We start from the raw sequence: 13,805 nt of genomic DNA, 5'->3' as shown, positions 1-13,805 counted from the left end.
CTTTCAGCATTTTATTCCTTGAACATGGGAATCTTTTGACGAGCAAAAGGCTTCATCATTGTTTTATATCAGCTACTTGACAGAACATGATGGATTTTGAGTCCATCATTTTCCCTTAGTTAAAATATTTGGGTCAGTAAATATGCAGATGAGGGCAGAGATCACCAACTTCATCAACAGTGAAGTAATAGTTGACTGAGTGCTTATATAGATTTGTGTCTCATATCTGGCTCATTTTACACTGTTTAAACATCAAACACGCATACTAAATCAGACAGACATAGATGTAAAACCAAACTTTTAAAGCTTCAAATTTAATTTAAAATACAGACATACAATCCAACAGTGTAATGGTATGATGACCAAATATATTTGCAGAATAGATTCAATTTAAAAGCTTATAAGAGTTAAAGTATATATTTAAAATGATCTCCCAAAAGACGACAGTGTCTGAATGCAAATAGCTTTTTAAAAAAAAATGCTGGATCAGAATTTTCATTGAGATCATGACGATGAATTTTAAGTCTGACTCTATATTTTACCACTATACATTATTTTAGTTAGCCCTGTTGTTGACTGGTAACCTGTCCAGGGTGTACCCCGCCTCTCACCCAGTGTCAGCTGGGATCAGATCCAGCCCCCCTGTGACCTTCTAAAGGATAAGTGGGTGTGGATGGATAGATTATTTTAGCCTGCAGAATGACATTTTCAACTTTAACTAATTTTTCCAATGTGAATATCTTTCTGATTCAAAGCACAGAGTTTCCGTATAGTATAGTAAGTTTTTCTTTTCTTTTTTTTTTTTTTTTTTACAGATTTGTAAATATGAATTTTCTGCAGATTCCTTCACCAGTGTCAGAACTTTCTTTTTCTGGTTGAAGATTGAATATTTGAAGATAGTCAAGTGGTGAAGGATTAGGGGACCTTGTGGAAAAATATAAAGGTAAAGGTACTTTATTTGTCACACAAACAGTTGTACAGTGAAATTTGATCTCTGCGTTTAACCCCATCCTAAGTCTTAGGATTATCTCTCTTTTTTGTGTGTGTTTATGTATGTATTACAACTGGAAAAGAAATTCTAATTCTAAATTACAGAATGTGTATGAAACCCATGACCAAAATAGTCATACATTCTGTCATTGTGTTACTTATGGATGGAATTATAGTGAAATTAAATTATTCCTGCTTTTGCTGGAAACCCCCTGAAGGTCCCCAGATCCCACTTTGAGATCCACTTATTTTGTGTATCTAGCAGCGTTGGTGTTACTATTTATAAGGACCAACAACAACAAAAAAACTTTATTGTAACAAGTATACCAATAATAAAAAAAATAACACGTTCATAACACTTTTTGTATACAACTTGAACACAATCACAAACACGCCAGGGGAAATAAAGGTTAATAATAAATACAAAAATAGAAAATAATAGTTAAATAAAAATCCTGTAGAGCTTAAAGTGGTTATACGTATAAAGTTATATATATAAGTTGAAAAGTTTGGCTTTTTGCTTTTTATAAGGACTACATTTCCCTTGGGCAACAACATTACGCAATTCCTATACCACTTCCTGTACTGGCATTTCAAAATAAGACAATGGTCTTCGCATGTCGTTGCCAGCTCCGATGCAAACTTTAAACTCGGCTTTTACTTCGAAAACGGGGTCATTCCTCCGTGTTTCGTCGATCCCTGGCTGGCGGAGCCACCAACAACCTGGGACCGGGGCAGGTATTCCCGTGTGAACGGCAGGCTGCAGCCAGGTCCAGGTCCAGTCCGCCGCGATGAGGCTCCGTTTGGCCGGAGCCGCGCTGCTGTCGGTGGCCGCTTACTACGTTTACCTGCCGCTGCCGAGCGGCGTGAGCGAACCGTGGAAGCTGATGCTGCTTGACGCGCTGTTCCGGAGCTTCATGCATGCGGTGAGCGCTGACAGGAGCCCGGAGGAGGACAGGTTGATGTGAGGGAGAAACAGACCTGAGAGAAAACACAAGAAATAAGTCTGGTTATTCATATACAGAGCAGAGGGTCAGACAAAAGTGTGTTACATGCCTGTAAAATATAGCTAATTATAGCATATACATGATAGGTGACTGTCATGTATAGTTGGGGCTGGGCAATGTATCGATTTTATATCAATGTCATGATATGAGACTAAATATTGTCTTAGATTTTGGATATTGTAATATCATGATATGGCGTAAGTATTAGTAGACTGTCTCAGCTGTTGTATTATTTGCTTTTACCCACTTAGTCATTATATCCACATTACTGATGATTATTTATCAAAAACCTAATTGTGTTAATATGTTGTGAAGCAACAATACTGTCACAATATTGCTATCGAGGTATTTGTTTAAAAATATCGTGATATTTGATTTTTGTCCATATCGCCAAGCCCTACATATAATAACATGTTAGCAATATCAGCATAACAGAGATTATTTTAGAATAATGTATCATGCTGTAGAGAAAGGAATTATATAATATAATACACAATCAAATAGAATAAAACAAAAATTGGTAATAAAATAACACATCACAATAGCTTTTAGTGTAACAGATTCAAGAAGAATAGAATCAAACTGAGTACAATAGATTACTGCGTACTGTACTAGACTAGAATATAATATTTCATACTATACTATGCAGTATTATACTACAATATAATTTTCTTTATACTACAATATATAAAACTGTACTAGAATGGTATAGCATAGAATACTGTGAACAATACATTACTATACTATCCTATATTATACTACACCGTATACATAATGTAAATATTTGTAATGTACATATAATTATTCAGTGTTGTGATTTATTAGACTGAGAAAGAACTGAATACGCTGAAGTATACTACGCTTTACTATATAGTACTATACTGCAGTATACTATACTGTAATGTAATTTACTACATTATATATTGTGCTAGAAAAGACTTTATACTGTATATAACATATAATTTAACAGGAAATAATAGAATTGATAACAGAGAATAGAATAGATCTTTAGTATTATAGATTACTGTATATTAGGTGGAACAAGTGATCAGAGTCGAGTGTAGTGGAGAAGATTCATGCACAATAGAATAAAAGTAGGATCTTTACTTTAACAGGTGCAAGAACTGAAGCCACATTAGCAGCAGGTATAGAATGAGAGTTTTGTGACCTTTGACCCTGCAGCTGAACACCCTATAACATGTACCCATTTGATTGTATCATGAACCCGCGTGATGATGTTGTAATATGTACGTTTTAAGTTAAGCTGCTCTCAAGCTTGCAAAACCAGTTCACACCCAAACTATTTAATCTTATGGATCAATGTAGCGCAACAAGTTTTCAGGCCCAGTTAAGTCTTTCGCTACAGCTCTGGTGGACTCGCCTTCTCTTTATTATTTCACTGTGTTGTTAACCGACACAACGGCCGGCTTCAGATAGAGAGATTTTCTAGATATTAAAGGATAAGGCTGGCGATTTTCTAGATGTTTCTTATCGTCAACAAATCTCATGTTTAGAGACAAACCAACAATGATCTACTTACAGTTATTATGTGTCTCAAAGAACTTGATTATATACAGTGTAGTACAGAGGTTGCGATATGTGGCACAATAAGCTAGCAAAGCTCCTGCACATGCTCAGTTGCCTCACACAGAACTACTCTCCTGAGACTGAAAACGTGATCGCTGTTATTAGTCATTGGAGCTGTTTCTAAACAACACGATCAAACTCTTCATAAGATTTTGGATACACACACAATACTTAATAGATCAGTTCATTATTGGTTTGGATCTAAATTTGATGATAATACATTTGTGCAACCAGGGTATAAAACACTCAGATGTCATTTTTGTGTGCGTTTCTTATTTCTAGAGCGACGTGGCTCACGCGTTTGGCGTGTGCCATCGTGTCCACCTGCTGAGCCAGGTGGTGTCCTGGGTGGAGGTGATCGAGGCTCGTTCCTGCCCCGCCGTGCACGTGTTCGACTCCACGCTGGGCGGCGTGTCCACCCGGGTCTTCCAGCCGAAGGGCGGGAAGAAACTGAAAAGGGGAGTCATTTATTTCCACGGTGGAGGATGGGCCCTCGGCAGCGGACGTGAGTGCCGGTTTTGAAACTCTGTACTTTAATTGGATTGTAAAAATAATGTTAATTGGCTTCGGTTAAGTTTTGCTCAAACTGCTGCAGTACTGTTTAGTGTGTTGAATAATATTAATATTGATAAAAAACATCTATATTTAATTATATGGTCGATTCTACTGAAAAGAGAAAACAAACATCATCATTTTGGGTTAAAGTTCTATAAAAAACGTCACAGAATAATAACATTATAGTTTGCATCATTTCAGTATCACTTAATGAGTTTATCTGCTTCACAGGGATGCGATCATACGACCGTCTGTGTAGGAAAATGGCGGAGGATCTGGACGCTGTTATCATGTCTGTTGAGTAAGTTTTCATGTTAAATAGTTTGTATTTTGCTGACTGTCAATAAGATTTCTTCAGATTAAGTGAGTCAGTATATATATTGTTCCAAAAATGACAAGAAATCATTGTTTTCACTTTGTGTTAACAAAGTTTTTGAAGCTGCATAATGTTGGTGGTTGTTTTATTTAATTTAAATTCAAATCGATATTGATTTCTTATTTCTAATAAAAGACTCATTTCAAGCTCTTTCCAAACAGGGCTTATTATTGTCATTTTCTATTTTTAAAAGTAGTTGGGAATCATTTATTTGGAATTTTAAAAATAGGTTTTAAGTAGTAGTTTTAATCAAAAATACAAAAACTAGTAAAAAAGGATTGAACCATATGTTGTTTTTTACTCTGTTTTCCACTTTTAATTACATACAGTTAAGTATATTCTGAGCTGTACTTGTAATAAACTGCAGTGAGTTGTGTTTCCTTGAGCTCGGTCAATTAAATCTGAGTATTTTTCAATTAAAAATGGAAAAAAAACCCTGAAAATGATGAAACTGTCTTATTAGAGGTCTTGTGTCACTTGTTCAGTTTGTTCAGTCTGAAGATTTCCAATTAATAATGATATAAAATAGAAAAAAAGCAGTGAATCCTCACAAGTGAGAGGCTTGTACCGGCGTTATGTATCAAAATAACATCTTCCTGTGCGGTTGCTATAGTTACCGTCTTGCTCCGGAGGCGGTGTTCCCAGAGCAGTACCACGATGCGTTGGCAGCGTCGCGGGCCTTCCTGTCGGCTCGGGTTTTAGAGCGCTACAGCATCGATCCAGAGAGGGTGTGCGTGTCCGGAGACAGCGCCGGAGGAAACCTGGCCGCTGCTGTGGCTCAGGAGGTACGAAAAACACACACACACACACACATCTCACCATCATCTTTGCATATTTTAACCTTTTTACTTTTTAAAATTAATTTTCTATCCTGAGGCATAAAGGAGATGCTTTCAGTTATAGTTTGGAGGCTCAGTGTCCTGTAGTTTCTGCTCTCTGGTTGTAAACGAGCCGTATCTGTTTTCTACTTTTATCCACCAAACTGCTGTGCGAGCTGTTGGATTCTTCTCTTGTTCTGCAGAATACACAGTAGATCCATTTTCCTAGTTATCTATTCCCCTCTTTGTTGCAAATATCACTGGAAATATGGATGAAAGAACTAAAGCAGTAGAAGCGTGTGTCTTCTTGACACCAGCTGCATCCCAACTGTCAGAGTTTATGTTTACATGCACACTAATATTCCCAATATGACAATATTCCAAATTTGATACGGGTCATGTAAACAGCATAGCACAGCAATGTAGCATTAAGACATGTGGGATACATCAATATTATTCAGGTTTTAGGAGGATTCTTTAGACGTGGACACAGCACATTAGGAATATGCGTCTCAATTTGGTGTTTTTACAGCAGTTTGCGAAAAACCGGCTTCCTGCCTGTTTACGATCAGCTCTGTGAGTTGTAAACAAACCAGCTAGCCAACAGTTAATAATGATGCATGACGGCTGGTTGTGTAGCGCACTCCTGCTCAGGCAAAATGACAAGCTGGAGCAGACAGAGGACAGATCTTGTGATTCCCGTTCCCACCGGAGCAGAGGGTGTGTGTAAACGGGAATATTAGCGCAATATTCATTTCCATCAGCCATGTAAACAGCTTAGTAGGAATGTGCATGTACACGTAGTCAGAGAGGCACAACTGAATGATAGATCCTGATGTTAGAGTTTCACATATTAATCCAACTGTTGGATTAACAATTGGATCAGTCAGGAGCTGATAAAGAATTTCATTTACGTGGGGAGTTTTAGCAGTTTTAGCACCGTTTCCAACAAAAACTTTTGGTGGAAACAGTAAAGAAATGAAATATATTGGCAGAAATGATCAGCTATCTGTTTCGGTGTATTTTAAACCTCGTCTGTGTCCACAGCTGAGCTCAGATGAGAGTCTGACAGTGAAGTTCAAGGCCCAGGCGTTGATCTACCCCGTGCTGCAGGCGCTCGACTTCTACACCCCGTCCTACCAGCAGAACCAGGCGGTGCCCATCCTCTACAGGCCCGTCATGGCTCGTTTCTGGCTGCAGTACCTCGGCGCCGACTCCTCCCTGGAGCCGCTCCTGCTCGCTAACAACCACAGCTCCCTGGACCAGCTAGCCATCAGCGCCGGGACTCGCTCCAAGCTGGACTGGACCGCTTTGCTCCCGGCTAAACGTAAGAAACACTTCCGGCCGGTCATCAGAGAAGAAGGATCGCTGGGGGTGGTGGGCGAGGTGCCGGCGCTGATTGACGTGAGGGCGGCGCCGCTGCTGGCGGAGCAGGGGGTTCTGGGTAGGACGCCTAAAGCGTACGTGATGACGTGCGAGTTCGACGTTCTGAGGGACGACGGGCTGATGTACGTCAGACGGCTGCAGGAAGCCGGCGTCACGGTGACCAGCGATCACTACGAGGACGGTTTCCACGGCTGCATGGTGTTTGCGTTCCTGCCCATGATGTCTAGCGTTGGACAGAGGAGCATGAACAACTACATCCGCTGGCTGGACCAGAATCTGTAGACAAACTGACTCCTCCAGATTCTTTTGAACAGGGATCCGGAGAATCCAGCGGAGTCATTTTGTGGCACCAAAGATGTACCGGAGCAGGAAGTCTGGTACTTGAGAGCTCCTTGTCAGACCTGCAGGGAGGAGAAAACTCTTTAGGTATCACAGATTTCATCCATGTGGGGGCAGAATGGACTACAGGTTAAAAATCTCTGACCTGTAATCCAGAAGGTCACAGATTTGATCCTCTGTGTCCATCAGCATCCTTCTGTCTGCTCTCTGACGCTTTGGAAAGAAGCATAATACTTTAAATCTATATAATCTAGAATTAAAAAAAACAAAATCAACAAGACAGATTCTAGTCGTAAACCAGAACCGCTGGATCTGTAGATCTACGATCACAACCACGAAGCATCTTCACTGCACCCTAAAACCAAAACTTCTCACATCAACTGTAACCAAAGAGAAACATTTGTATTATTCAAAGTCTGAATATTCAATACAACTTTTTGGAGAACGATGGTATTCTTAAGGCTCATGATTTACAAAATCTGGAAATTTATGCACACGATAATAACAGACAAAGTGTTTAATTTGACTACATCTTTTCAGAATAAAACATCATTATAAGAAAACACTGGAGACAACGTGTAAAACAATATACAAACATTACTGTTATGTACGGATGATCAGTAATCATAAAAGAGAGCAATCAAAAATAAATAATTCTATAATTTCTGTAATAGGATTAGTAGGATAAATGCGCCTGAGCAGCAGTTCTTATAAAATCTTTTTGAAATCGGCTTTAATCACAATCAAAAAGTTTACTAATTACCCTCAAATCATAGAAACAAACCTGCTTCATAGGAATCCAGTTATACTGTCCATTATAAGAAAATTAATGAACACCAGCCAGCCAGGATTGTGAAAATCTGTCCAAATTAGATTTAAAACATCAATTTAATTTTCAAGACAAAACTATGTAATTTAATCATATATCGTATGTTAATTGTTTTGAGGGATATTCTGCAGCTCATTCATGTTTCCTTTCCGTTCTTATTTCACTGTAAACTGAAGCCAGAACAACAAAAAGCATTTCTCCTTTTAAAAATCATTCTGTGAGAAGAGTTAAAGACTGAAAATGATGAGCCTTGATTATACTGTTCAACAGGCTTCTTATCAGACTTGAGTTGGAGCTCAAAGTCACTCAGAAACTATCTTCAGCTTTTATGCTTTTACGATGCACTGAGACACTGAAACAGTCTCACAGACACACACACACACACACAAAACAGGCCCGTCAAGGCTACAGTGTGTGTGTGTGTGTGAGTGTGTAGTCAAAGTATGCCAGAGTTCACAGCTGTGTATACTCTCTGGATTGTGCAATAATGTATGTTTGAAAGTATCCCTCATCTTCTCTAACTTCACCCTCTGATGACCACTGTACGGCAGGGCGAATGCAATGACGACGAAGAAGACGATGATAGCTGTGAAATTTATGCGAGCATTACTGTATCACCACAAGAGAAGAGATCCCAAATGGACTATCATGCTGTCCTCCCCCGACCGCTGTCAGCCCAAAGCTAACATAATGAACCGACGACAGCGAGCGCCTGACAGACTCGGTTTGGCTTTCGGCCCAAAACCGCTGCGAGCCAAGACTGTAGCAGAAACACTGAGCTGAGTGTGGCCGTTACAAGGCTTCACATTATCCAAGAAAAAAAAACATTTGAGAGTGTTACACTGGTTATCAGGACACTGTGATTTTTCTTTTCTTGAAGAGAAATGATTCCAGACAGCTTATTTCCTAACATGGATTTCTGTAATTAAGGCAAATTCCAAGCATTACCCCCTCCAAGCACACATCTTGTACACTTTCTAGTTAAAAAAAAGTGACTGTTTGATATGCATGAACAGTAAAATAAGTCATTTATAAATTTGAAACATGGGTTTTAAAACTAGATAAGGCGGTATGGACTGTAGAGAAAGACGTATGAATGTTTTCAGCGCTGTGATTTAAATGCTGTATGTGAAATTAAGCATTAAATAGTTTTATAATGTACAAATAAGGCTTTAATATAAGTAGGGTTACGTAACAGGTAGTCCCAGCCAAGCAAATACACAAAACCGGTCCCAGATGTACTCCTACAGCGCTAATAAATCCCATAAAGTAGTTATTTTATTGGCTGCTGTGACAACTCAAGTGGTACGCAGGGAGCAGAAATATCATAATATTTCTTGTTATCCCTCTGTTATTATTTTTTTTCTATATGTGTGTTATTGTGTAGCTTTTTAAAAAGATATTTTTCTGTCAGTGCTCATGTGTGATGTATTTTTAAAACCATCACATTCCTGGACAGCGTTTTACTGTGATAATGAGGATGTGGAGGCGCTGCAGGCAATATGAAGCTGCACCTGTACATGGCAGGAGTTCAGGTGATGTAACACACTGGTGGCCATACTGGAGGTCCTTAGATTTTAAAGGTGCAGTGTGCAGGATTTAGCGACATCTAGTGGTGAGGTTGCAGATTGCGACCAGCTGAATACCCCCTCCAAATGTGTAGGAGAATCTACAGTGGCTGTGAAACTTGTGAAAAACATGAAAGGTCCTCTCTAGACCCAGTGTTTGGTTTTTTTGTCCATTCTGGGCTACTGTAGAAACATGGCGGCCTCCATGGAAGAGGACCCATTCCCTATGTAGATATAAAGGGCTCATTCTAAAGTAACGAAAACACAACTATTCTTATTTTCAGGTGATTATAAACTAATTAAAACATACTTATGAATATTATATTCCATTTCTGCCAATTCTGTTCTGCTAGATGCCACTAAATTCTACAAACAGCACCTTTAAAAGAGATTTTATTAAGTACTAATGAGTTAAACTAAATATAGAAAAACTACATTATCTAATTTCTTGCTTTTATCTACAATGGTGCAACTATGAAGATCTATACCCATGAAATATCTCTTCAAATGACTCAGAAAGAAAAAAATGCATTATGTTATATTAATTATGTATTATTTTGATATGTGCTTTTTTTTAAACAAATGTTTTTTTTGCCCTGATGAAAAAAGAATATGTAAATTCAACACACAAACTTTCACAAAGATGCATTTAGTCTTTGTAAATTTGACACAATTCAACACAAATGTGATTTTCAGATATTGATCATGTGAAATACGAGACATCACATGTGGAAAAGATACTTTATATGTGAGAAATTCACATTTTGGAAAATGCAGTTTATCACATGTGAAGCAGCATTTCACAGCTAGTATTCACACATTTCACATATGAATTGTAATATTTCACACGTTTTTTGAGTAACTCTGTTTCAAAATCAACAGACGCCAGTGAAGTTAAAGCTAAAGTATTTAGCTTGATATCTGTTATTACTAAGCTAAGTGTAACGTTCTACATGGAAATATAAAATATGACCTATATGTCATGAAAATAAAAGATATTTGCCAAACTTGAGAGGGTTTCACAAGTGTGAAATGTAGTTTCGTAGTGTCTTCGTGGTTGTTTTGTTTACTTCTGCAAAAGGAAAATTTTACTTTTTGTTTCACTTTTTTGCATGTTCAGTCTGTTCACGTGTAGACTGAAAAAAACTGGCACCAGATTTGATTTCTAGAAGATTTGTGACGCAGCTGCATCACCATCAGATCACACTCGTAATCACAGTAATCACATTTATTTTTGCTATAATTACTAATCACCTGTGATGTAAAGGGGTTTAAGAGGATATATTTAAATGTAAATCACTCAGATGTTCAGCTACTGTATCTGCACACAATGTAAAATGTTCACAATTTACTATTTTTTGATTTATTTATGAAAAAAAAAGATTCATATAATGATTTTTTTGTTTCTTGTTTTTTGCAAACTCACCATTCACGCATTCCTTTTAAGAAATAAATATTAATATCCCTAATATACAGTCTGTAAGTGTGTTATTTTGTAAATGAAAATCTGCTTCACTAATAATAATAAATATAGTTATTACGTCATAATTTATGAAATCATTAGTTGTAATTAAAATTGATACACTCCTTTAAATTGTTCATTTATTCCTTAAGTAATTAATTCAAAATATAGTTTATTATGGATTAATTTCCAATTAGAACCCTATTTTATATTTATAAGATATAGTAGATATCCTGAATATATTATTATATATATTGTTATTATACTATTAATTAATGGTAATTATTTAATTATAATATTAATTAATTATAATATTTATTTTTAATTTTTATTTTTAAAGGGTTATTCCACCCAAATACTACTTTCTAACAAATAACTTCTTAAGTCTTAACAAAGACTTCTGTCTTCTTAAAGTTTTAAAGGACAGACACACACACACACACACACACACACACACACACACGCACACACACACACACACACGCACACACACTTTCAAAATAAAAGCCCCATAGAGTAACTGTATCTTAACAGGAAACTAGGATTGGACCTACTTTTTCAAAATGAAAGCCCTATACAATAACTGTATCTTAACGGGAAACTAGGAATGCACCTTTTTTTTCAAAATAAAAGCCCAACACAATTATCTTAACAGGGAAGTCCAAATGAGGTTGTTGTTTTTTTTTTCAAAATCAAAACCCCAGACAGTAACTGTATCTTAACAGGAAACTAGGATTGGACCTAATTTTTCAACATAAAAGCCCCATAGTGTCACTATATGTAACAGGACGTTCAGGATGACACTTGTATTTCAAAATTAAAGCCTTGAAATGTTAATAGGAGCTTACTGGAGGCCACAGATAAGGCTGGAATTTCAAAATAGTGATTCATTTCAGGTTTCTGCTTTTCAGTGATGCTTCGCAATTTGTTCTTCTTCTGTGTTTTCTGGATGACGACACCTTCTTCATTCTTCACTTTAAGCTACTGAAACCATTTAAATGTTAAACTTGGTCTTTGAGGACATTTATACGTCCATTCAACTTTTTTATACTTTTTAAAATATTAAGCTTTTTCAATAATTTAGCATAGCATAGCATAGTAATAGCGATGCATTTCAGCTCATAGATTCATGAGATAATGCAGTTTAGCCTTCAATTCTAGCAATTTATTTAACATTTCTGCATTTTTATTAATGCTTTTCATCTCTCAGTCCTTTTGGCCGATGCTTTTTCTTTTCCAACGTGTTTAACAATTCAGTTCATCTGTGTGATATTAATACAAAACATTTGTTCTTTCAGTCATTCCAGGCAATTTATTCCAACTTCCATCTCTGAAAGTATTAAAGTTTATCTTCCATTTCTTAACTCTTTCAGTTTTACAATTCAGCTTCCAGGGTTTTTTCGGCAGTGCAATGCGTTTGAGCTTTCAGCTTTTTTAAATAAAATTTTATTTCAGAGTTCTGCGTTTTCAGCAGTGCTTTGTGATTTATTCCAGCTGTCAGCATTCACAGGCGTTTTCCGCTGGAAACGCATTTTCTAGTTCGTGTTACAGTCCTAATTCCTAATTATTCCAGTTAACAAGGATTTCACAATGAAATGCTTATGTGACTTTTTAAATACAAAATGTAATTATTTATCTGACAAACCAATACAATAGCTGCTCTCTGGTGAGTCAGGTGATTTATTCCTCTTTAGTCCAAACACATAATATGAACTTTTGATCAGTTTACAGCCAAGTAAAAAAGTCAAAAATGTAACATGGTAAGAGTTTGAAGTAGAGCTACAATGTTTAGTTGATAAAGCTGATTGGAAGAAAATTAATCAGCAATTATATTTAAGTTTATATAATTGTTTCACTATTTTTTTTAAAGAAAAAATGCCAAAAATGTGTTGGTTTCAGCTTCTAAAATATGCAGATTTGCTGCTTTTCTCTGTTATATCACTGTGAATTAAATATCTCGGGGGTTTGGAGTGTTATTAGTAATGTTTTTCGTTATTATATGGATTAAAAACATTATAATCCATTTGAAAAATAAAGCTGGTAATAGATTACATGTGTTATAAATATATAATGTGTTGTTTTTAGGGGTCAATATCACATCTTGGAATAATTTTCTGACACAGGAGATGGCGCCAAATCCTCCTGCTGGACATCCGGCTCCAATCACTAAATCAGAGGTTCTGAGTATGTGTAGATATTATTTATCACAAGCATCATGTGTCTTTCATTCTCTCGTTTTTATCCCCAGGTTTTACTATCATCATAAAATTAAATGGGATTTCTGTTATGGATTTACGCTGCTCCGTTTTAATCCCTGGATTCACAGTTTCAGGCTTTGCTTTTGATTTATGTCTGTGATCTGACACTCTGTGATATTGGAGAATAATAAAGACAGGGCGTCAGATTTCTTCCAGACTTTCTGTTTCTACTTTTAGCTGAATCTTCTAGAAACCAGTTTGTTTTTCCTTTTTTGTTTCCGTCTCTTAGATTCACCCTCCGCTTCTTTTCTCTTTGTCTCAAAAATATTTGTTCTTCATGTCAAAGCCTGCAGAGAAACAGAAACCAAACCCGCGACAGAATGTAACGTGCCTGTCAGATCATGTGATCAGATTGGATGGCAGCGAAAAAGGAGAGCAAGAAACACGCTCCTCCTGACAGACAGGTCTCTGTGTGTGTGTGTGTGTGTGTTTGCGTGCCATCGGCAGCTAAACCTGCATCATCAGACCTGCATCTGGATTGCCACGGGGCACGCTCAGTGTGTTTGTCAGCTCACATCTAACACACTTGATTGCTGTGCGATTGCCCATCAGGACTTGATTACCCACAAAAATTGTGGGTGGTGGATCAGTGAAGTAACAGTCAGCCTGCAACACTGCAACCGGCTGCCA

General features: G+C 37.1%; 1 protein-coding gene across 1 annotated transcript; it reads left to right on the top strand.

Moving 5' to 3' along the window:
• Nucleotides 1-431: 431 nt before the first annotated feature.
• Nucleotides 432-7,946, top strand: LOC137173049 (neutral cholesterol ester hydrolase 1-like). The gene is made up of 5 exons (XM_067577734.1): nt 432-1,916; nt 3,867-4,089; nt 4,371-4,440; nt 5,129-5,300; nt 6,381-7,946. The coding sequence occupies exons 1-5, from the start codon at nt 1,782-1,784 to the stop codon at nt 6,999-7,001; spliced, it is 1,221 nt and encodes a 406-aa protein (XP_067433835.1). The 5' UTR covers nt 432-1,781; the 3' UTR covers nt 7,002-7,946.
• Nucleotides 7,947-13,805: the final 5,859 nt, after the last annotated feature.

Source organism: Thunnus thynnus, chromosome 21 (assembly GCF_963924715.1).
Source record: "Thunnus thynnus chromosome 21, fThuThy2.1, whole genome shotgun sequence".
NCBI lineage: Eukaryota > Metazoa > Chordata > Actinopteri > Scombriformes > Scombridae > Thunnus > Thunnus thynnus.
Note: the sequence above shows the minus strand (reverse complement) of the source record. Positions and strands in the feature narration are given on the sequence as shown.

What these genes read in the sequence shown, in the direction of transcription:
- LOC137173049 (XM_067577734.1), top strand. Translation starts at nt 1,782, where the DNA reads ATGAGGCTCCGTTTGGCCGGAGCCGCGCTGCTGTCGGTGGCCGCTTAC. An exon ending in GCTGTTATCATGTCTGTTGA is followed by an intron (nt 4,441 to 5,128) that starts GTAAGTTTTCAT and finishes CGGTTGCTATAG; the next exon opens with TTACCGTCTTGCTCCGGAGG. An exon ending in CCGCTGCTGTGGCTCAGGAG is followed by an intron (nt 5,301 to 6,380) that starts GTACGAAAAACA and finishes CTGTGTCCACAG; the next exon opens with CTGAGCTCAGATGAGAGTCT.